This window comes from Xiphophorus couchianus, chromosome 11, assembly GCF_001444195.1.
Source record: "Xiphophorus couchianus chromosome 11, X_couchianus-1.0, whole genome shotgun sequence".
Classification (NCBI taxonomy): domain Eukaryota; kingdom Metazoa; phylum Chordata; class Actinopteri; order Cyprinodontiformes; family Poeciliidae; genus Xiphophorus; species Xiphophorus couchianus.
The window spans coordinates 20,462,285-20,487,578 of NC_040238.1; the positions used below are offsets into that span (position 1 = coordinate 20,462,285).

The 25,294-nt window shown below is 40.0% G+C and overlaps 3 protein-coding genes across 3 annotated transcripts; 1 reads left to right on the top strand and 2 right to left on the bottom strand.

The window, feature by feature from the left end:
- Positions 1-660: 660 nt before the first annotated feature.
- rtn2b (reticulon 2b) lies at positions 661-8,441 on the bottom strand. The gene is made up of 7 exons (XM_028032042.1): positions 7,811-8,441; positions 4,928-5,135; positions 4,662-4,800; positions 3,294-3,363; positions 3,118-3,164; positions 2,974-3,032; positions 661-2,884 (listed from the first exon to the last, which is right to left on the bottom strand). The coding sequence occupies exons 1-7, from the start codon at positions 7,821-7,823 to the stop codon at positions 2,782-2,784; spliced, it is 639 nt and encodes a 212-aa protein (XP_027887843.1). The 5' UTR covers positions 7,824-8,441; the 3' UTR covers positions 661-2,781.
- A 3,180-nt stretch (positions 8,442-11,621) lies between these two features.
- ppm1nb (protein phosphatase, Mg2+/Mn2+ dependent, 1Nb (putative)) lies at positions 11,622-19,590 on the top strand. Its single transcript, XM_028032476.1, has 6 exons — positions 11,622-12,443; positions 12,547-13,118; positions 15,081-15,198; positions 18,132-18,246; positions 18,361-18,424; positions 18,521-19,590. The coding sequence occupies exons 1-6, from the start codon at positions 12,038-12,040 to the stop codon at positions 18,536-18,538; spliced, it is 1,293 nt and encodes a 430-aa protein (XP_027888277.1). The 5' UTR covers positions 11,622-12,037; the 3' UTR covers positions 18,539-19,590.
- Positions 19,591-19,688: 98 nt separating this feature from the next.
- On the bottom strand, positions 19,689-23,124 carry kcnk12l (potassium channel, subfamily K, member 12 like). Its single transcript, XM_028032477.1, has 2 exons — positions 22,626-23,124; positions 19,689-22,084 (listed from the first exon to the last, which is right to left on the bottom strand). The coding sequence occupies exons 1-2, from the start codon at positions 23,017-23,019 to the stop codon at positions 21,108-21,110; spliced, it is 1,371 nt and encodes a 456-aa protein (XP_027888278.1). The 5' UTR covers positions 23,020-23,124; the 3' UTR covers positions 19,689-21,107.
- Positions 23,125-25,294: the final 2,170 nt, after the last annotated feature.

Sequence of the window (25,294 nt, forward strand, 5' to 3'; positions counted from 1 at the left end):
CGCACAAAAATCACAAACACAGCATGTAAAGAGAGAAAACAGTCAAAAAAGGGATTGATTTTGAACTGCTGTGAAACATCAAGCGGCTCCACATGAGCGTGTTCAGTGAGCTTTTTAAGTAAACACTGACAAATGGAAGCTCTGAGTCACGATTTAAGGCAATAAGAGAAGCTGCCCTTGAAGATATGAAAGAGAGCGTGCTTGACGCTAGTTTTATTTTCTTTCTTTTTCCTCTTCTAAAAAGAAACAATATCTCAAGGTCACCAACACATTACCGTGACTCCCAGACAAAGGGATGTTTTTATTATTAAATACTGGGAACAGTTTAAAAAGGGTCATTTACTAATAATGAGCTAGACGCTGCAATGAAATCATGTTAAAAGTGTTTGGTGTGAATTGTGTGTTATCTTAGATCACTCACAGCTCCGGCCCAGTAGCACCTTTCCAAGATTGACACCTAGTGGTTAAATGTGCTTCTGCAGCTTTAAATGAAGGCAAATTGCATATTTTCTGTAATTTTTCTTTCCTATTTTTGCATTAATAATTAGAGCTAGATTTATTCTGAGCTTGAGGTGCAATTCTTTTAAACACAGAAATTACTACAAAAAGCTGAGCTCCAGCGACCCACGTTGAATTTCTTACAGGCACAACACACTTGTATAGCAAATACTTTTCTTTTTTATTAGGGAGCAACATTCCAATAGGAAATAATACAAATAGTAAGTACCAATAGAAATATTGTAAACCAAAAACAAAAAAGTCACATCAGCGATGACATTTGCAGTGATTAAACTGTTATAAACTCACGACTAAGTTTTACAGTATATAATTGTACATTTATTAAAACCGATGGCCACTTAGACCAATTTAACACAAACAGACTTTCAGAACTTTCTATTTACTCCATGGCACCAAAAGTGAAGAAAATGCAGGTTGAATGGAAAGCGCTGAGGGGGAAAACGAGACGAGTGAAAACACCGAGAGCCGAAATGTCTGCAGATCTAGATCCCTACATCACAAGTGATGACAGAAAAAAACAAGTTAATGCAGTACATATGAATATATGTAGATATATGCTACACACTGTATGTAATTTAAGCTCATTAAGACACAACAGTTTGAGTGCAGCCTCGTTTTCACATTGATTTGGTATGCGTAAAGCAGGTTTCTGGCGAGGAAATTGCAGTGAAACACCCACACACTGGCTCAGTGTTGGCAGCTAGCTGTCAGTAAGAAAAGTCCCCACATATACCAGATTTAAAAGTGAGTGTATCCCTTAGACGGGTGAAAATTTCCAGGTCACAAGAGTCGATGTGTTTTACAGTACGTTAGAGATCAGTAGAAACTATAGTGCATTATTTTGAAGTGGAAGGAGGTTTTTAAAATAGTTTATAAATACAAATTGTCACTCAAATTTCATGTCAGTTCCCAAAATAAAGGAAACGAAATTTTGTGCATTTTTTGCTCAGCCAGATTGGACAAAAAAACATCTGTTAACAGGGCTTTTCAAGTCTTACCACAGATTCTCAATAAGTCATTCTAACTCATGGATATGCTGTGATTTGAACAAATCCATTTTAGATCTCACCCCCGACTCCCACATCATTATGCTGCCACCAACATGCGTAACCCTTGAGATGGAGTTTACATTTCCCATTCAATACTGGTTTCATGTAAGACTTTATATGGTTTTCCTTCAACTTCGCAATTATGCATTAATTGGTGTTGGTCTGTCTCACAAAATCCTAACAAAATAAGCTGAAATCTGAGGTTGTAATGTGGCAAAATGTGAAACAGTTCAAGACTTTAGCGTTTTGAGACCCAAGATGGTATCCAGCCGGATCTGTGGGGTTCCAGTGGGGCGCCACAAATCCGGATGGTCGAGATCAGAACGTATGAGTGCAGCTCACTAAAGCAGCATTGTTGTTTCTTAAAAAAAAAACCTTAAACAATTTTAGTCCTTCTTCTGGAAGGTTTCTGTGGGTTATTCATGGAATCAACCTCATTAGAAGTATAAATATATTCACATGAAGTGATCTTGCACCAGGAATTAGAATTATATAAAATGTAAAGTCTTGTGTAAGTGGATTTGTTTGTTTACTGAGATGTTCTCGACAGGCAGTTTTGTTTGTTGTTGTTGCTCACGTAATTATCCGGTAAGTCAGAGCTAGTACTTATATTGATCTGACTGTCAGCATTGTTTTCAGCACTGCCTCCTGGTGTTCAAAGGTTGAACTACAAGTTATAGCAGAAGTGATAAAGTTCACTTTTCTAAACAAAATTAATTAATCGGATTTAGTGCTTTAACTGAAAATCATTGCTTTACATTAACCCTTAATATAAAAAATTATGAAAGCAAGAAAAAAGAGCCTGATTAAAATAAGTTTGCTAACTAAGCAAAGTGTGATTAGTTTTCTTTTTTATTAAATGTTTCCAAAGTTGTTTAAACGTAAATTTAGTGCTTGATAATAAGTAACTTGTATATATGTATATATGTATATGAAGGTATATGTTGTCACCATTTGTAGAAAAGGACCGTGCAAACTGGTAACATTAAAGTGGCCCACAGAGAGCATCTCAGTAAATAACATTTCCCACTTCATCCTCTGCCCGTCCCTCTCTGTGTGTGAATGGCAGCTTTGTTTCTGCTGTCGGCATCAATTAAATCTTGCTCCCATAAACAATCACAGTTGAGAGATGGAAATGAGCAGCCCCACCGGCGGCCCCACAGAGCACGAACGTTTTCTAAATCCCAAATTCCTTCAGTGTGCAACCAAAAAGTTACTTCGACTTGGGTTTCTGTTTGATGGCGGGAGCAGCTGGGGGTGCAGGTTTGGAGGCAGGGGCAGAAGAGGGTCTCACCATCTCATACAAACTGTCAAACCTGCAACAAGGCAATGCACAGTGACAAAGATACCAACAGCTTGGTATTATTATCACAAAACAACGTGTTTTATGCAGCAGGTTACTTACAGATTTCTGATTTTCTTCACAAACGCTCTGAGCGCTCTGACAACCTTCCTTATCCGGACCTGGCAACAAAATGAGAAGTTAGTATCCCCAAAGCAAATCTAACTTTCTCTGGGTTAAAAAACAAAAAATAAGTAAAATATTTACCTGTTGTTTTTTGTATAACAGAGGAAGGGAGAAAATCGCAATCACAGCTGGAAGCAAAAACAAAAAAGAATCAAACTGAAAAAACAAGGATGAATAAATCTTTGGTAATCAGATCAGGACAGAGAGTTTAAAGAGTTTAGAGTTGGTTTACTTAAGTACTGGCTAATGTTTCTCACCAGCTATGATAAGAGTCAGCCCATTGGTGGCGATGCCCACATACGTCAGCAGATAGAGGAGCAACAAAAACTGAGGGACAGAAGATGAATCATTGGATCATTGAGATGATATTATGTAGCTGGAAGGTAAACAAGTTAATGCTCCAACACAAACAAAACAGTTTCATTTACAAAATCATACCTGCACCAATCAGGCTCTTTCTGACTGAATTCAGGTTTTGATCGATTTGCTTTTTGGTTTTCTTGGGTCTTTTTTTTTTAATCTTATTTATCATGGCCTGGTATATTTATATAGGTCTTTTTTTTTACTAAACTGAAAATCTGCACATGAGAGTACATGCTGTTAGTTGAGCTGTTAACACACAGAAAATGAGGCCATTTTTTTGAATAAAGGAGATCACATTTTTCTGTATGGGAACTGCCCATTGATCACCAATCAAGGATGATTGGTGATCAGCTCTGATCCTGTAGTTTTAAAACTACAGAGGTTTAATATACAAGAACACCATAGATCATTGTTTTTCAGCATATGTTTTTAAAGAAGTGATATTTGTTTTAAAAATATATATATTATTTTTCATCAGTTCTCTTTCTAACCCCGTTGCCAAGTTTAAATAAAAGTCATACTGCGCCTTATACTGTTTTTTGTAAACCCAGGTAACAATGTTTACAAAATGGTTGTTATGGAGACACTGAGTTTTAACAATTTGTTTTTATTTTCTTACTTTCTTGTCTTTTGAATTCCATTTTGAATTCTAACTTAATGAATTATATTTCTGTGTTAAAGCGTATTCATACATATGGAAACAGCTTTTAGGACTTTGAGAGTTGTGTCAGATTATGCTCCTACAGTAAAATATTGAGAGGCTAAAAATGTTTTTCTTATACCACAAGAGGGGGCCAAACATTTCCAACACTTTTGGTCATGGACCTTTATCTTTTTAAAAATATTCACACCTCGTTATTTTTTGTTTGTTTGTTTGTTTTTTTTTATCACGTGACAACCACATCCTTTTTAGCTTTATTAAGATTTTATATAAAATACCAACACAAAGTACCACATGGCTCTGATAGGGAAGTAAATGATACATAATAATCAGTTTGTTTTTGAAAACAAGTCTAAAAATTGTGGTGTTTCTCTTCAAATACTGATAAAGATCTTTTGGAATATGTCTCTGCCCGATTTTCACATGTGCAAACAGAAAGATACTTTGTGTTGGTCGGTTACATAAAATCCCAATAAAATACCTCAAAGGTTGAAGTTCTAATGTGATAAAATGTGACAAAGTTCACTGTTCTAAAGCTATATATATATATATATATATATAGTATATACTATCGCATCTTTCATTATTACGGCTCTCAGACCTTAATAGAGTCTATCACGTTCTCGATGAAGAGAAGGCGTTTAATCTCTGTGACGGCGAAGGCAACCAGCAGCACCACCTCTTCGACCAGCATCACCGTCTCCTTATCGGTCAGAGAGCTGTCGTAATCCAAATACGACCTGGGCACAAAATCACAAACGTGGAAAGTACCGGAGGGCGTTCATCCTGTCACCCTGACACTTTTCCCCAAAATGTGTTCATTCAATGATGAATTCATTCATCAAGAATGAATGCAGACCAACTCACTGAAAGGGGTGAACGCCAGGGTTCCAGCGCAGCAGTTCCAGTAGTTTATAGTAAAGACGGAGCGTGGCGGTGATGCACATGATGCCCAAGCACACATGTGAGAGCACAGTGATGGCGCTCAGCTGGAAGAGGCTGGCCAGGCACATCACTAGCCCCGTAAATACCACACCGGTCCACCGCATGTTCCTCCAATACACCAGATCCATGACTGCAAAACACAGTTACCAGCAATCAGCTGCACTGTTCTAAGAAGCAGTATTTGACCCCCACACACACTTTTCTTCTGTTTTTGCTTTTTCTTTGTTTTGTTTTGGTCAAACTTAAATATTTCAAACCCTCAAGCTAATTTTATTTGTCAAAGATAACCTGATTACAGCCAACGTTTAGGGTTTTTTTTAAAATGTTGATTTCATTAAGGGAACCACTTTCAAACAATTCTGTCCTTATGTGAAACAAATAATTGCAACCTCCATCATAGCTGGAGGTTGCATTTCATCCATGTTTTTATACAGCACTGTTTTATTTCCACCACATTGAAGGGTCTGTTTAAGGTCCACACAACTTAATGTTGGAGAATTTCAAACATTTAAGTGTGACAAAGAAAAAATAAAATGGAAATTTGTAAAAGGGGAAAAATCCTTTTTCACACGATTGCGCATTTCTGAGAAATCTGCAATAAAAGATAAAATAAATAAGGTAGTTTATCGCTTTGCCCTGAGCCATACTTCTCTGTGGTTCATAACATAAATTTGAGAATAAACTGCAGTGAATGTCACACTAACAATATGATGGGACCGTAAAAGTGACACAGTCAGAACAATACCAGAAGAAAAGGGGGGGAAATCACAGTTTTGATCTATTATGGTTTCTATTCCCTGGGATTACAGAATACGAATTTAACTTTCTCCATAATTGTTATCGTGTTTTAGTCTAAATAAGAACTCAGAAAACATTGCATAAAAGCTCTAAAATATGTCTTTTTCTAATTTGGTTACAAAGCTGTAAAGCAGGAGTTTGCATTATTTTATTGGCGTTCTGTTGAGAGATTATAAGAAGTCAGTATCTTACCAGTAGTAACATTGTAGCATCTCTACTTTTACTAAACAAACATGCGTTTCAGAACTAGCACCTTGTCAGAGCTGGGCCAAACCTAAAGCTCCTTACTGTAGCATGTTTCATTACTGCAGTCAGTAATGAAACAGGACAAATAAATAATTGCATGGCAGTTCAAATGGATGCTATTTTGTTAATTTTTGCATAGTCTTATTCCTACTTATTCATTAGATGGTTGATAAGTCTGAGAAAACCATCCGAACTTTGCAGTAACAAAGTGTCAGCATGATGTTGTGTGGTTAGTTTGCTAGAGGAACGATGGGTCCGAAAATAGAGGAAAGAATATTATGTGGAAATGTTGATACAATGTCTCAATCTTATCTGCCAGGAAGTTAGGGTGTGGTATAAATGGGTCTTCGAAATGGATAATGACCATTTTAACAAATTAGTCACAAAATGGCCACACAAAGTCCAACAAGGTCAATGGAGTGACCAATCTCAAAGCTCTGACCTAAAGTCCAAACCTGACTCAGTTACACCAGTTCTGTCAGGAGGAACGAGCCAAAATTCCAGCAAACTATTGTGAGAAAATTCTGGGAGGAAGCCCAAAACTTTTAGCCTAAGTTACACAGAAAATCTACAAAATACTAAGCTGATGTATTGATACATCTAAATCCAATGAAAGTTAAAGATATATTTCTAATTGTTGTGTTATTCACCAAATATGAATCATTCTGCTGATCCAAAACAAATTAAAACAGGAAAAGTTTAATTCCATCTTGAAGTGAGAGGAGAAAAAGGTTATACGTGTATCTTTTTTATACACTGTACGCAAATGTTTCGGTTTCAACTATGTCCACTGTTGGTAAGATATTTACTACTCACAACCTTTCCACAGAATCCGATTTAAGAAATTGAACTATCTCTTTAAATGGAGCCGCCTTGTTTCGGATGACTCCAAAATGCTGTGTGACTCAGTCCACTAGTGGCAGCGACCCACTCTTCAGCCTCACCGCTCAGATCAGGTTCATCTTCAAAACAAACTAAATGTGACGCGTATCATTATGTCTGCGACGGACTGGACCGTCATGTATGCAACCTACACTGGTTTTGTCAAGGAAAACATAAAAATATTTAACAGTCATCAAAAAAAAAAACAATCTTCTGAATTTAAATTAAGAAATACAGCAGATTTAGAAGAACAAAATAAAATACAAATGTCTGGAGCTATTAATAATGTGTGATGAAGGGCTCTGAATAAAGGAGTAAAATATTATCTAGGATCCTATATCAAATACTCAGCCTCCCAAAGATTTGACAACTACTTTAAATCTGGAGATAATTATCTTTCCTATATAGTTGCATTTCAAACAACAGGGGATGAAATACCACAGCGAACTGAAGCTGGGTTTTGCCGTACATTTTCAAAATCATGCTCAAACGAGATCAAATGTAGCTATTTAATTGAATTTATATGCAGGACTGAGCCGAGCCACTCTCAGTTTAGCTGGTGCACCAATACAGTCATTTCCCACAGCCTGGCAAACACACCCCAAACTACACACTCATCCTAAAAACAAATGCAACCCAAACAAGTAGCAAATCAAACATAGTTGTCAGTATCGTCTTCTTCGAAATGAATCAGGATAACATGGGTCTCGTTTAGGTGAGTCCCTTTTCTGTCCACCGGATATGAGACATGCTGGACTCCAAGTTCAACCTGGACCTCTTAAATCTGCCTAAAGGAGAAACGAAGGACTTGTCGCTTCCCTCCACCTCACAGCTGTTCTGATTCTCTAAGCTTTTAGCTGCCGCTCGTTATTTCCTTACGTTTGGAGGCCATTTCGGCGGCAGTCCTGCTTGCTCCCCTCTCTTCCTTGAGCTTCCACCGTTGGCTTGCACCCCAGGCTTTTTTTGGCCTTCACAGCTCTGTCAGCAGTATAAGGCTGCCCCGGCCTAATTTTATCCCATGCTGGATACACCCTGTGACGACTCACACACACACACTGAAAATTGGGAACCTGAGACATGTCCCCTCAGCTTCCTGGGACCCTCCTGCCCTCTCAGTCAGCGTGAGAGAGGCCTCTGCGCATGTCCAGACCAGCCAGGAGCAGCTTCTGATGTGAAATTCATCACTGATCAGGAATCATGAGGCAACAGCTCAGGTCTGTAGGCCGCTCTCTGTTAATTTCAGATTAAGGCTGACTCATGCTGTAGATGGAAACAGCTCATGCTCATCACCTCGCAGGAGAGTTCAGTCTAAATGTATAAACATTCAGCTGAGTCACTTTTAAGTTTGTGGTTTAAATTGTGTTCCTTTGAGCCAAATTCTAGTTTCTATTTCAGTATTTAAGTTTGATGTTCACACTGACTTGTTGGCCAATTTGACTCCATTTTGACTCCCTTTAATATGTGTCTGACCAAATTACTGCACCTTGAGGGAATTTAGATTCAATTTTGTTTGAAGAAATTTTCGGATGTTGTGTGGGAAAGCATAATAAAATAATCAGGACATTATAGGTTCAAATGTTTTTGAAATCTAACCCAAAGTGTAAAAAAAAAAAATAAATCAGGTGGCAGGTTTTATTCAGACTTCCATTAATTATTTGAGAAAAGAAACCAAAATGGAAAAGTTGTAAGTGGAAAAACTAAGTACAGCCATGCAGCCTCCATGAGATTTTAAAGGTAGAAAATCATCATCAAAGATCTTAGATAACCCTTACTTGCTGCCGTTCGCGATGTGAAGAGTTATAAGGCCATTTCTAAGCTGAGACTGAGCTGAGATCAAAAACAAACAATACTGAGATCAAGACCGAACCAGAATCAGATTCAAACTTCAGCATCGTTATCCAGCTGTGGTATAGAGCCACGTGACTCTCCCAAATAGATTTGATAAGCATACTGAGAAACAGAAAACTGTGCTGGAGCTCAGCTGACACAATCAGGTTTTTGTTGTCCACAACCTGAGGCTGTGGCGCCCCCTGACATGCTGCCCTGAATGCTGAGCCACAAATACCTGGTACAAATTGTCAATCAAGGAAGTGAAGGTCTGGACTTGTTTTACAGTCACCGATTCAACCAACCAAAATAAAAGACATTTGCCCCACAGCTAAAGTTGGGCAGAAACTGGTTAATTAACAGGAGTATTTCAGCAACATATTTATAACAGAGTTGCAGAAAGGAAAAATTACTTACTTAGTTTTTTTTTCCTCACCGTTTTTTGTTCATATTTGGCTTTTGCTGAGGATATAATGCCAATGTGGAAGGTAAACACTCTATAATGTCGTCATGCTTTTCTTCTGTCTTCTTCTTTGTTAGTTTTGTTTCACATCAAAACTAACAAAATAACAACAAACAAATAAAATTTAAAAAATAGTCTTTGAGGCTAATTCCATAACATGCAACTGTTTCATTTAGATGACCTGCAATTTTTATCAAACTGTAATGTATTTTTGTTTCTTTTAAGCCTGTATTTAACTATAACTCTTGTAACTGTGTTTGATACTTGCTGCTGCTTATTTGGCCTGGTATTTCTCGAAAAAGAGATTTGTAAGCTCAATGGGATTTAAATTTTAAAAAATGCAGATTATGAGTAGCACTAAAGCAACAAATGACTATTTAGAGTAAACCAAAACTCAGGTAATAAGTTTTATTTTTTGCTCTTTTGCGACCAGCAGTGTGTTGTAAATTACACATCCATCGTTGTCAAAGCACATCAAGCTACATGATTAATTACAGAGGGAGGCGTTGTCATTCTGTCTGACCCCACAGGTTTGAGCTGTTGTCTGAGAAACGCTACCAAGGAAAGCAGCTGTCAGTTGCATAATGATGGGAAAACAAAATCTGTTCATTTAGATTGGAATAAACACTGAGTGTATTTTAGTCCTCAAGCTACAACAGCTTAATCCATTACAGTTTTCAGTTCTTATATATTTTCCCCATTTTTTTTATCAATGGAAAACTGATTTTCTGTCTAGTCAGAACCACGTGATACCAACAAATGTATAATTTAATTTAAATTTCCAATCCACGACCTTTGTAGCGTTCCAGCACCTCACAAGAGGATCCATCCCCTGAACCTGTACACATTTTACAACATTGCATCAAATGTTAATATATTTTATCAGGGTTTTAAGTAGGAAATGTGATGCACTGTTGTATTGTGGGAAGAAACTTCTGGCACAAATTGGCATTCATCCTCTTTACTCTGACAAACCTAAATAAAATCCAGTTCAGAGAACTGCCTTGAGAAGTCACCTAGCCAACAGAGTCCATAAGTGTGTAATAAAATTTTGGTATAAATTAACGCAGGATAATGTTACAAAATCCAGTAATTGAAACAATAATATGGCTGTTAATACCATATATGGAAATGTGGGCTGTTATTAAAACTCTCTTCTCTTTGGTTACAATTTCTCAACCCCTTTCTGTGAGTGACTGGAATCTATATCAAGTCTGTGCCTCAGGTTCGTTCAAAAGGCACTTTGTTGTGACATTATGGTGTAAAACAGCTAATGTGTAAAAAATTCAAGCACCTGGTTAGAAAGAACCAATCAAAACCAAGGAGGAGGGTCTTAGCGTTGCCAATCACTCTTATGTATGCGCTGCTTACAACCTCCCCCTTGCTCTCTGCTAGGTTACAGCTGGTTTACCACAACGGAGCACGTCGAGAATGCTCTCGTCTGATGATGGTGGATAAATGGTTTTCCTGGAACGTTAAGTTGTTTCTTCACCATTAGCACATTTAGCAGCACGGACACAAGGATGATTGACAGCACTACAACGTTTGACCTGACTCTGGTTGGTTTTGAATGGGAGCGACAGCAGTATCACTGGGTGGAGGCAAAGGAGCTCAATTTTTTTCACAGATTATGTCTGGAGCTAAACTGTCACAATTTAGTGACAGTTTTAGCAAATATATACAAAAAAAGAGATTTTTTAAAATAAAGGTTACAAACTGTAGCTTTAAGTTGGAGCAGCAGATCAAAGTCGACTGAAAACAAAAGGTACTAATTACAGAAAATTACAGTGGGATGAAAGTTCACCTTTCCACAAGACAAAAGTCTTTTCATATTTTTATGTGAAAACATAAAAGCCATGCATTATTCAGTTATGTGCTACCTTGTGTTGGTCGAACAAATCAAATTTTTATCAAATGCATTGTACTTTGTGGTTCTAACGTGATGAAAAATGTAACGGTTCAAAGGTTTCATGTTTGTGAACTGGCATACAGAAGAAGAAGAAGAAGAAGCTCAGACAGAGGCACAAAAAGTTGTTATGCAAAAAAACGTTAAATACCCACGAAGTAATAATGATTAAATTCTAGTTACAGAGTTGAGCTCGTCCTTACACATAATTAGACAATGGCTGCAGCTTAAATTACAGGCTTTATTTTACGGGGCACATGCGTCACCATGGCAAATGTTTAAAAGAAGGAAACGAAATAAAGTGGGATATCACTTTAAATAGATCCTCCACACCAGAGTCTCACCATCGAATCACATGCTCCCTAAACGGCCGACAGCCCTTTAATCCACAAGCCTATAATCCCAGCCGATCAAAGGTTGAGATTACCATCAGCATGGGAGGGCCAGAGCTGCAGATAGGAGGACAGTGACAGAGGGAGAGCAACAGAGGAAGAGATTGGTGCACACAAATAGCCAGCCAATCACAGCAGAGGCAGGGAAAATAACAAGGCCAGGGGGGGAGAGCTGGAGAAAGAGGGTAGAGCTATGAAAAAGCGAGGGAGAAGGTGAAATCACAGTCACACAGAGAAGACACCAAAAAACAAAGAGGAGAGAGGAAGGATGAGGGGAGGAGAGCGCGCTGATCAGTGAGGTCTCCAGAGGGGAAGACGAAAAGAGATGAGCATCGAGAGGGAGGGGAGCAGAGCATCCATCAGCTGAGGCAGCCATGCTCTGAGCCCTGGAGCAGCAGGGCTACGCAGACACTGCACAGGCCCAGAGTCAGGCCAGAAGCCCGGCCCTGCATCCCATCCACAAGCACCAGAGCCGGGACAAGCGAAGATTACACCCTCACCAGCTGCTCATAGGAGCCATGAGGACGGCCAGGAAGGGCAACGTGGAGATACCTGCATTCGTGCGACAGCTGGTCAAAGAAACAGAGAAGAGGGTCAGCTCTTTCTTCAAAGGGGGACGCGGGGGGGCGTCGGACGGGGAGCAGACGGGCGAGGGGGAGAAGGAGGAGGTGATCCCCAGCCCGTACCTGGACCGGCCGGTGCTGGAGAAGCTGACCGAGGAGGGCTGCGCTCATTGGGGCCTCACCTACGCCCTGGGGCGCATGCAGGGCTGGAGGGCCAACATGGAGGACTTCCACAACTGCGTGCCACAGCTGGGAGGAGAGCTCGCCGAGTGGAGCTTCTTCGCCGTGTTCGACGGCCACGCCGGCAACACGGTGGCCCAATACTGCTCCCAGCACCTTCTGGGGCACATCCTGACCACAGGTAAAAAATTTCACACTGAACATGTGATGAAGACATGCACTGTTGCTTTGGGGGGGGCTTGCGGGGGTGTTCAGTCTCAGTTTACACCCATTTGTGCACACAGGTGGGGTCGGACCTGAGGAAAACCCCAAAAAGGTGAAGGGGGCCATCGTAGAGGGCTTCATGCATACAGACAAACACCTGCACTCTGTGGCCCGGCGAGAAGGCTGGGAGAGAGGCGGCACCACCGTGGTGTCCACCCTCATCTCCCCATACTACATCTACTTCGGCAACTGTGGTGACTCCAGGGCCGTGCTGTGCCGGTCGGGGCAGGTGTGTTTCTCCACTGAGGACCACAAACCGTACAGTCCTCTGGAGAAGGAGCGCATCGAAAGCGCCGGCGGGTCGGTGTCCCTTCAGAGGATCAACGGTTCCCTGGCTGTGTCCCGCGCTTTGGGGGACTTCAGCTACAAAGGGGTGGAAAACCGGACCCCCAGCCAGCAGATGGTCTCGCCGGAGCCGGAGGTGTGTGTGGTGGAGCGCTCGCCCATGGACGAGTTCCTGGTGCTGGCCTGCGACGGCGTGTGGGACACCATCAGCAACGAGGAGCTCTGCGCTTTCGTCCACAACCGGCTGCAAGTCTGCACTGACCTGAGGGATGTCTGCACTCAAGTCATCGACCTCTGTCTGTACAAGGTCAGAGTGACGTCTGTGCATGTTGCTTCAAGTCTTGTGGGTCACGGCATGGTCCTATGAGAGCAACAAAGACTTTTAGTTACAGCACAAACCAAAACAAGAGGTTCAAGCAGTTACATAATTCTGTAGATTTTATCCCTGATCTAAAGGTTCTAAGTTCAGCTTAGAGTAACATTGTCAGTCAATCTTCAGACAGTGTCATGTTTAAAAGGATCAATAATTGTTTAACAAGTTAACTGATTTTAATTTGACAGGCTAGTTTGCTCAGCAAGAACTTAAACATCTTGGATTTGATTTTTCCTGAAATAAAATCAAATGTCACTGTGCAATGGTTATTAAAATTGTGTTTTTAAGAAATGTAATGCAATTTGAATAACACAGGTAAAATAATAATAATAATAATCAAAAATACATGAATATTTAGAAATTGTTTTGGAAATTCATTAAAAGGTTAGGTTTAAAAAATCAACCTTTTTAAGTGTAATATCATGTTATAATGTCATTCCTTCATTCTTCCATGCATGTTGAGAAATCCTTGAATCTCTCATGGCAACCATTCTCACAAGTGCCTCCTCCACTCAACTCCTTCAGACTAGCAGCAGCAATTAGCAAACATCTAGTGGAACTGCACATCTGCTGCGCTCATTATACACCACCTACTTCTCAGTGAAATGTTCTTAAGAACAATGTTAAATGTCTATAGAGGAATGTCGCTACGACGACGTGCTGAAAGTGGAGTGTCAAAGAGAGTAGGAGTTTCTTAAAGAGACAGAGGCCCAATTTCAAGGCATTAAATTGCAATGTCAAATTTCTTTTAAGTCATGTTTGATATATACAGCATTTTATAACAACTGTAGATAGAATAATTACTTGATTGTGCTTTAAAATGGCACTATATGCCTGGAAAATAGATAATATTGTTAAGACAAGAAGAGGGCTGCTTATAAAGACACATGATGCGATTATCAGAATTTTGTGTTTTGGGCCAGTTCCAATTTTCTCATTAAGTCCTACAATATCCGATGATGAAGCAATGACATTCAATTTTATTTTATGGCCATGATTTTATTGGTTAATTATTAGCATTAAGAGTAGAGGCGACTTCACACTGTGTGTCCTCTGCTCAACCTTCCTGCCTTAAATCTTGCTCTCTCCCTCACTCTCTTGTGTCTTAATTAAATCGCAGGCATGCCAATAGTTTCTAATGTCTCTGTACTTCCTCTGATTTAATTTAAACACTCCAGTGACTCTGACAACAGCTGTCTTACAGAGTTTTCTTCACTGAGCAACCACATCCTCACTGCAGAGTGTTGCTGTGTGAGCAACCTGATTGGTTTTATTTATACATTACAAGTTAATAGAAATATACCTACTTGTGTTGTTGCATTTTTGTGAACACTACTGAGAGTCCCTGGTTCTGAAAGCCATGATACTGACTGAAAATCCAGCGCTGACCTCTGCTAAAGCTTCCTGTTCATTTACGCTGTGGCTGCCCTTCATGGTATAATAGTCCACTCAGCACTTCTAAATAGACTGCAGGAGTGTCATAAGATATTACATTGATTTCTCCTGGATCCCCAGTCAAATGGACCCATTTCAGAAACTATCACTGATTTCATCCCAAAAATCTTTAGGTATACAAGACTTGATCCTTTGTAGAAAGATATTCTCACAAATAAACACACATTCTTACTCCCATGATCCATCCTGTCTGGACATCATGTCTCAGTTATGTAACAGAGCTTCGGTTTGGATGTGCAGCGCAACCTCAAAATGTTATGCTCGGTTTACATTTTTCTGCTTCCCTCCATCCGTGTGACAGAGGTGTGCAAACCCTGAGATGAAACTGACCCATCTCTAAAGCGATTCACGCAGGACGAGAGCGCGTCCTGCGTGCTGACATTTGTGAGGTCAGCCATCATTGCTCAGCCCGTGCTGACGCTGCTTTGCTCTGCTTCACAGGGCAGCTTGGACAACATCAGCATCATCTTGCTCTGCTTCCCGGGCGCCCCCCAGCTGTCAGCGGAAGCATTACACCAGGAGGCCGAGCTGGAGGACCTGCTGGAATCCAAAGTGGCAGGTGTGTTGGGGGAGTAAACTTTATAATACAAGAGTGGCTTTGTTATATACTCTGTTTTTCAACTTTAATTAACGTGCTTGTTCAAATTTAAAGCCATGTTTTTTTCAAACCTTCCTACTGGGGGGGTGCGCGTCGTAAGTATCGAGTCCGGGGGGGCTAACCCCCTCGTTTTTCGCGGCGGTTAAGTTCCAAAAAGAACCCGCGATAGGCGAAATCCGTGAAATAGGAACCTTTATTTTTTTACAATTATTATACAATGAAATATTCCATAATACATTGAAACCAAAGAACAAAACCTTTTTACAGGCCCAAACATTTGTTTAACAAATAAAAAGTACTGTATAAACAATTTAAAAATTTGTTTTACAAATAACTACTGTACTGTAAAATAATCATTTTAATATGAACTGAAAGCGGATTCCCGTGCCCGAATTGCGGAGATCAGCGCCGCCCCACCGCGACCTGAGTTATTGGATTAGAACGGGAGAAAATAAAAAATTATTATGAAAAAACAAAAAAAAAAAACAAAGTACAGTAGCACAAATAGTGACTCGTGTATTTCACTGCTCTTCTGACTGAGCCGCTGCATCCTGACTCCGCTCTGTAGCGTTTTTTTCTTTTCTTCTAAAGCCCGCGGTGCAGGTGTGTTTTTTCGAGAGAAGAACATAGTTATCGGTAGTTGTTGTCGCTCTTTTTTCTTCTGGGCAAAAAGATTCTTATAAACCGACATGCCACCAACATCGATTATGTTAAATATGGCAAGCTGTTTTACGTACGTGTACATATTAAACCGTTGTTGACACACAGGTAGAGAAGAAGCGGAGAGACTGTTTAGCCAATCAGAATGCAGAACACAATGCACGATGCAAATCCGCGAAGAAGCGAGATCGTGAAATAGCGAGGGTTCACTGTACTCCGATGTTGTTTTGTACGGTGGCCGACAGGTGCAAATGCGCAGCAAAAGAGAAAACATGCAAACAAACAAAAAACACGCGCACAAATTAAATGCGGCAAGCAAAAAGCGAACAAAATGCAGCAAACAAAAAAGAAAACACCCCCGAATGAAATGCAGCAAACAAAAAGAGAGACGCAAACAAAAAAAGAAGACACCCCCGAATGAAATGCAGCAAACAAAAAAGAAAACACCCCCGAATGAAATGCAGCAAACAAAAAGTGTTGAAAACGGAAGTGCTCCAGACCACTAGGGGGAGTCAAAGAAAATCGAGACCGAGCCCAGAACGGTATGATTGACACAAAGTCTATCACGCTACCCATAAATTATTCTGTTATTCTATAATATTATAAAAGACGGCGTATCTTTTTATAATATAAGTACGTATAGTATTTATACGTACTAAATATAGTTATATAGTACGTATACCTATATTTCTGAAAAGAAATATAGTTATACGTACCTTTACTTTCTTTCAAATTTCTTTCTCTGAATCTTGCATCTGGTCCCATAGAAATGAATACTATTTTCTTTGACTCCCCCTAGTGGTCTGGAGCACTTCCGTTTTCAACACTTTTTGTTTGCTGCATTTCATTCGGGGGTGTTTTCTTTTTTGTTTGCGTCTCACTTTTTGTTTGCTGCATTTCATTCGGGGGTGTCTTCTTTTTTGTTTGCGTCTCTCTTTTTGTTTGCTGCATTTTATTCGCTTTTTGCTTGCCGCATTTAATTTATGCGCGTGTTTTTTGTTTGTTTGCATGTTTTCTCTTTTGCTGCGCATTTGCACCTGTCGGCCACCGTAGTTTTGCTACTCATTCTGCTGCAAGTTGGCTCAATTTTGACGCGCAAGACGTAACCGGTAAAATCCGGTTTAGGATTTTCATAATAAAAGATCCGGAAGTAGTTCATTATTTCTAGCGCGGCCCAGTACCAATTGGTCCCGGTCCACGGCCCGGTGGTTGGGTACCACTGCCCTAGAGGGCTCCGTAATGTCGCACAATTTGTGAAGATCTTGTCAAAAAATGTTGTAATACATATGCCACGCCAGCAAGTGATGCTAAAGACCACTGTAATGGCATTAAACTTCTAATGAAGAAGAGACAGACTTTTTGCTAATGCTGGGCCAAATTTGAGGTTTTGGGGGGAGAAGTAAACTTTTTGTGTTTCTTTAGCACAAAAAATGATCATAGGCATTCATAAGGTGCACCTCTACATTGTTGCTTTTGATTATCTTTAGATAATCCACACAATGTTTAAAAATATCTATCCATTTAAAAGTTTAACTGTATATATGCATGTATAGCCACTGCTATGAAATCAACATATGTGCTATTCGTGTGTTGCAGGGATGATCTAATAACTTTATTTAATGTAATGCTACACAATGCAAACAGCACTGATAAAAATTATTCACCTCCTGGAAGTTTTTCCACCTGTTGACAGCTCCACCTACTATTTTTTCCAATAGAAATAGCATTAAAAAAATAAACAAGAAGTGGTATAATAAAATGAAAAAGCAGATACAAAATAACAATAATGTTGAATTGAACTTCATTAAAATGCTGCCCAATACAAAAGGTGAATTGCAACAAGCAAACTAAAGGAGCATAAATGCAATTTTAAGAAAATGCCACACTAAAAGAGGAGGGCAGGGCTATAGGCATTCAGCAATATCCTGAAAGGCCTATTAGGAAAAAAAGCTAACCATCATACTCTCCAACAAACGTACAACATTAATTGTTTTTTGTAGAGTTCAGCAGAGTACTTCAAATAAAAAGCGCTAATAAGAATAGCAAACAGATGCAGAGAGTGATAAGATAACCAAACACAAGAAATTAAAGAGATGTGGTGTGATTTGAACAGACAAGGTTACTAACAGAACTGCGGAACAAAGCAGTTTACTTCAAAAGTGAAAGTGCACAAAGTATGGAGGTGTTTGCTAAAAGTGCTCATGCGAGTGTTTCTTTGTCCTGATGTCTGACAGAAATCTATGACGAGCTGTCTGCCTCCGGGGAGGAGCCTGACCTGCTGTCTGTCCTCACAGTCCTGGCGTCCACCGTCATTCCTGGATTACCTCCAGGTGGAGGCATACAGAGCAAGTAAGACAGTGAAAATGTCACCTAATGTGTCTACATGTAAAATCAGAGCTACACCTATACACTGGTTACAAAAAAAAACAAACAACAACACCATGTCACTTTTGTGTGCTACAGGAGAAACTGTATTATCTCTGCTTACTATCATCAAAGAGAGACACACAAGCCTGCAGTACCAAATGTGAGTCCACACTAAATAGTTTTCTCATTGAAATCCATTTATTTTATTTTAATATACAAAATATGCCTTTGTTTTCAACATTACTTGTCTTAACAGGCTCTGGGAAGTTCATGAGGCCCTGAAGTGGAGACTCTCTGAATCAGAGGGACTGTAATAAATGTGAATATTGAACTGTTTCCTCAGTTCATGTGTGCAATCTGTTCATAAGGGGGAATCACATGACCTGGCAAAGGCGTTTGTTTACATCATGCTCGCAGACAGCATCTTGTTAAAACAAATGAATTGCACAAAGAGATCTGATAAAGCCTAAAACTTTATATTTGTACCAGACGGATATTTTGTAAAACGTACTCAGACACAGAGCAAGGAATAAACCTCTGCCTCTAATTCAGTGAACACACAGCACAGCTAATCAGTTCAAAGGACAGATCAGTACAACTGGATTAAAACCAAAAGTGACACTGTACATTTTCACTGGATAAAAAAATCAGGACTATTTGATACATATGAACTGGTATTTTAAAGAAAGATTTAAAGTAAAAATGTTTAGAATTAAACAGTTAATTGTCAACGCTAGTCATAAGTGAGCATACAAATGGCCATTTGTTCCTACAAGAAATAGCAACAATGAAAGTGAGTCAGGGAACTCATTTATGTTTCTTATTGCTGGTGATAAGTAAATAATTACAAATATTTTATTATACGTACATAAAGGAAAAAATACATTTCACAAACCAGAAGAAAATATCCTTTCTTTTCTAAAGTGGTTAATAATGTCTGTATTTTTATTGTAACTGCAGAAAAAAACATCTGCTTATCAGGAAGTTTGACCAGAACATATCCAGACAACGGCCTAAATCTGAATTTAATGACAAATCAAATTTCTACATGGCCATGTTCATGCATTTACCAACTTTCTAAGGATTTTGAAATTGTCTGTGAAATGTATTTTTTCAGTGAATTGATCGTGTCCTGTGCTGACTTATTCTTCATCTATATGGTAGATAAAACATCAGCAACAAACAATAGAACGGGTCAGTTTCCGTACTGCTTCTTTTATTTACATCATTCTGCATCATCCTGTTACGTTTGTGTATCATTTTCTGTGTCTAAACATTACATGATGAAAGTAAAGATTTTAATCTGAATAAAGAACATATGACTGACTTTTTGTTTTTCTGTTGATTTTGTAAAAAAAAAAAAAAAAAAATTACCTATGGGAAATAAACAATCTTCATTTTTAAGGTTGGTTCATTTTTGTGAGACAGAATGACAGACAAAAATAATAGTTAAGAAAAAACAAATTGCATAAATGTTCAAACGTATTTGCATTTGTATTAAAATAAATACGTATTTGACGCTGGAATTCTGTCTTCCACATTTTGAACATATCATAAAACATATCTACAAGGACACAAAAATGGCTGAAGAAACACAGCAAGGTCATGGATTGCCACTGTAAGTGTTTGGACCAGAGTCCAACAGAAAATGTGTACAGGGAGCTGAAGCTTTAAGTCACCAAGCAGCAGCAAAGAGAAATAAAAGATTTAAAGCTAGTTTAATGAGGAGTGCGCTAAATCCCCTCCTGAGATGTGTGCAAACTCAACAGAAAAAGTCTTCTTGCAACACTTGTCAAAAAAACAACAATCCAACAGGTATAAAAATCTGTTTTCCTGGAGATTTGACACTTCTTTGATTAACAAATGGTAGATTTTTAACATTTATTTACAACTAATTCCAGATTCTATCTCGCTTCTGTCTCAAAGGTTTTAATAAAATAAAACTGCCAAACTTACTAAATTACCGGTAGTTGACAACGTTTGCCAAAAATGTTTCTTTATTGAAGCAAAAAAGAGGAAAAAGACTTTGAACTGTTAAAATAAAATGTCTGTTAAAAACACGCCACATCAATGCTACACGCCATAGACGTATACTTCTATCCTTGCATAGTAAAGGATCTCTTAAGAGTTCGCTGTGGATCGCTTAAGCTTTTCTCTCTGTGTTTATATGATGGCGTGACTACTTATGTGGCTCTTATTGACACAGGAGTGTCCTTTACAAGCCACATTTGATTAGATGTTCTCTGCTGAAAGCCCTGGATCTTCTTCAAGATGACTATGAATTTAAATTACTTCTAAGATGGGTGCTTTGTGAGCGATCGACAAATTAAAATGTCTCCTTTTTGCTGTTTGCTAGCCTTTCTATAGTTCTGCAGGAGCTATTTTTAAAACAGGTCACATTTTAATTATTTTACGTTTGAAATGGATCGCTGAGAAGCGATGGTAGATATTGCGTTTGCACATAATTAACTACTATGATCTGATACAATCCTCTCTGTTCTGTGAGGTCCAGCAACATGTGCAGCATTCTTCAAATCAGCAGCCTCCTTTAAGTGGTCCTTCACTGCTTCTTTCGTCTGATTGCTTTGGTATGAGTCAGTCACTTGATGACTTTGGCCCCCTCTTCACAAGTCTTTTTTAAGCTAAAAATTTCAGGTTTTTTTCTCGCCTCGCCAAATAAAATGATCACTTACTTGCTTCGCAGAGTTCACTATGAAAGTCCGCTGTTCTCTCAACTAAACTAATCTACTGCACTTGGGGAAAAAACAGTTCGAATTCACATGATTTGGTTTTCAAATGCAGATAGGACAAAGCTAATGATTTTCTAAAGAGCCCAAATGAAGCTATCTATCCACACTGGTTTCCTGCAGGCGATTGTTCATAATTCCCAAGGCCCCCACCCCTCCAGAAAACCCGTTCTGGTGCCCATAGCTCTGCCGTGGCCCTTGGTGAGCAGTTTCACTCAGCTGCTTTTGCAGCAACGCCAGAGACACCTTATTGGACACCATGAACTCATTGACAGAGATCATCTCTCCAGACAGACGACGGCCCAGATGCACTTCAGCCCCCGGACCAGCATCTGTCTCGCTGTCACACACACTTTCCACAGAGCCGTCCGTGTAGCGCTGCCTTCCCATGGGGCACTGGGCGGAGACAGGCTGCACAGCGTTGCGTTTCACTCGCTTGAGTGTGAGGCGTGCCGCCGGACCCCTCTTGCTTTGCTTTTTACCACGAAGGCAGGGGCAGGAGCAGAGCTTGCGTTGCCCAGAGCAGGCCAGCTTCCCCAGGATCCAGTTGAGAGTTTGCTTGATAATGATAGAAATGACATTGAAGAGCGAGTAGATACAGCACACTCCCATTAGGATGAAAAGGCAGTTTCCGAGCCGGTAGGCCCCTTGGGATTCATAGCGCTCCCTCTGACTGCTCACCAGGTCCCCAAAGCCGATGGTGCTGAATGCCACGAAGCAGAAATAGAGGGAGTCGACGTAGCTCCAGTTCTCCATGGTGCTGTATAGGGTGGAGGCGCTGCAGGCAATCACAACAGACGCCAGTCCCAGAATCAGCATCACGTAATAGACTGACGGTTTCCAGCCTTCCAGGCTGTCCTCTTCACCGGATGATTCCTCTCTGTTAGACACCACACCCGCTCCTCCGCACCTCAACCGCCGCTCATGACACCAGCGCATGATGTATGCCAACATGGTGATGATCCTTTCGAGGAAGAGGTTGAAGAAGAGGATGGTGGCTGCACAACCAATGAGGCCATAGAAGATGAGGAATATCTTTCCGGCGATGGTTGCCGGTGTGGTCATGCCAAAACCTGAAAAGGTTAGAAAAACTGAGTGAAGTTTTTTAATCAAACAAAATTGTTGTGAAGAATTTGTGCAGCAAAAGGTTCTGCGTGTGCCGTGATCATTTCATGAAAATGTTTCCAGAGGTCATCAAAGGTCAACCAGCATCCTCCACCACATTTACAAAATCAAACAAAATATGGTGTCAGTCAACTGTGCTACAAAAATTAAAATTGCGCAAAGCAGCACAAACATAGCACAAGAAATCTATATTAATTTTGTTATAGACAGTTTTTATTATTCTAATCTTTTTACTGCACAAACCAGCACAAATGTAGCACAGTAGACTGATATCAGACCCTTTTTGATGACCTCATTAAAAGTCACTTTTATTTACTAAATTTTTTGCTACACAAAAGTTTGACACCAATTTGGTTAGATTTGAAGAAAACCCCAGCACCCTCTTCAAACATTACTCAGTTAAAGTCAGCGGTGACAGTATCTTTACAATTATTGCCTCAATTACTGACAATTTAAGAGAATTTAAAGTGCATAAAAGTGAGTCATTACCAATAGTAGAGACCACAGTGCCCACAAAGTAAAAAGCTCCAGAAAAGTCCCAGCGTGGCCTCAACTCGTCCACTCTGATCCCTGCTCCATTCGCCTGCTCGTACTGCCGCAGCAGGGTGTGCAGGGCGCCCAGGTTGACCCTGTACCGCCTCGTGAAGTTCTCCAGCTGCTGCTTCCAGAGAAGCTGGGCACGGATCTCAAATGGGTGCTCCAAAGCTGAGAAGATAGCCGCTCCGCACAGCAAGTAGAGGAGGATGAGGCCGGCCAGCAAGCAGAAACGAGCGTTGTCTTCGTTCAGGGGAGCCCGGGAGCAGCAGCAGCAGCAGCAGCCGCCTGCAGCCCTCCTCCGAGCCATGAGCACAGCTGATGCACAGAGACGCCACTGCAGAAGCATGCACCTCCACCTCTCCGCCAGGGCCCCCCCAGTCAAACACGGTTTACTTGCAAGGAAAGCCAAATGAAAAGGATAAATGCGCTGAGGGCTCCTTTGATTATTTCATTGTGGAAAATCTGGAACAACGCACAAAAAGATGCAGATCAATCAGTAGCTGTTGCAAATGTAAACCTTTTAGATGATTTAGATTAATCTTTGCCATGTCTTAACAAATCAAAGTGAAAACATGACTAACTTTGACTGAATTAGAACCTCGTAAGGATTATAAGAGTGGAAAATTAACACTTGAAGAAAAAGAACCTTTACAAAATCATAACATTTTACATGCAAGCCAAAGGTCATTAAACAAATAAAGTATAAAACTTGTTTTTATTCTACCTGGATGTTGAGAGTCCGCTCCCCAGAGCGCAGCTGGTTAGTGTGCGCTTCTTCCATGTGTGTCCTGAACAATGACAAGAAGCCTCTTGAGTTTTGTGTGTGTTTGTCTGCGTGTGTGTGTGTCTGTCTGATGTTTCATCTGTCACACAGTGACATCATCATCTCCTATAAAAACCATCTTCTTTTGACACCGCCCTGAGTGATATAGTTCTCTCTTCATTGTTAAAGAGCTTCTCTTGATTTTGCACATTTACCACATCCCAGACTGGCCAAACTGGACTAAAAAAACTTCACTCATATAACTATTGATTAAGACACTTGATTGTGTCCAGACGCAAATGGCTTTCTTCTAATTAAACAGGAATAATTAAACTATTAAAACCGAAACCATTGTGTGAACACAAGTTTGGCAGATAATTTTAATAATGTTAGAGTGTTGTAAACATTTTTTCCGCCTCTGGTTTTAGGATCAGGATGCAGCTTGCAGACCCACTAAGTGGCTTTTTGTTGTTCTGCAGACTGTGTGGGAGGATGTACTGAGCATGAGCATTAGGTTTTCTGTCTGTTCATCCCTTTAATCTTGTCTGGTGCTGCAGGTAAGGGCATGGGTTCCCCTCCCCGCCAGCCCACTGATGACAGCATTGGGCAGGTGTGGAATACACACTGCCCATCTGCCTTAATATGAAGAAAGCCATTGGTCTTTTGCTAGTGCTATTTTTCAAAAAGTTACACAGCAAAAGAAAAGAATGCAATTATTCTTTCCTTTGTGGGAATCTTTAACTGAGCAAACCAGCAAAGCAACATGCAGGTGTTTGCACCCATTCTTGCAAGTTTTGAAAATTGATCATATTTTGTTTTAATAGTATGCATGCAGATTTTGACAGAACCTCCAACTGCAATGTAGTTTGTTACCATTTTAAATGAAGGATAAACACTTCCTGGTGTCTCTGAGATCCATAAGACATTAGGGACAAACAGCATCATGACGACTAACAAACACAGCAGATAAGTCGGAGAGAAATATGGAGAAGATTAAAACAGACACCAAACAATCTCCCATTTCACAAAGCTATGTTCTTCTTTCAAAAATTTGCATGGCAAAACTGCAACCCTACCATGACATGGCCAATGGAGAGCATCGGCCACGGAGAGCATTAACCAGACATGCAGCCAAGAATCGGATGTTAGCTCTGAAGGAGCTGCAGAGAGCAAAAGCTCAGGTGGCAAATCAAATTGATACTTTTAGTTGCACCTCGCAAATCTGGCACTGTTTGAAATTTCTAAGAAGGAACCCATTGCTAAAAATTAAAGCAAAACAAAAAAAATACCATAAGAAGTCCTGTTTGCAGTATTCCACAAGCCACTAAGAGGACACGGCAAACATGGTAGAAGATACTCGAGTTGGATTAAAGTTGACCATTGTGACCTACGAAAAAAAAGGTTTGTGTTGTTGGACACTGAAAATATTGATGCCTTCCAATGTTTAGTATGCCATATGTTATTGTGGTGATTCAACTTATTCCTCAACTATTTCTATCAATAAATGTTTGTGTCGGTAAAACGATTCTCCACTCAGAGAAGTTCTATTTGTAGGTTATTATTGGGGAAGTCTGTGTTTCCTGAAATAGCCTACGGGTCAAAGGAAGACAGTGGGAGGTGTGTGGGGAGGTCAGACATCTGCTGCAGAGGCTGCAGACTGTGTTTGGTTCTGTTTCAGTGGTAGTTTGAGTAGGTGTGATTATCGCAAACACTCGATTAGGTGAAACATCAAAGATCATTTCAACATTTTTGCAGGTGTCTTTCAATAAAACAGTCCCTACAAAAATAATTTTCTGCTGCAGAAATACAGGATATCACCAATGCTTGCCATCATTTCTACAGAATTTGGTGGAACTGT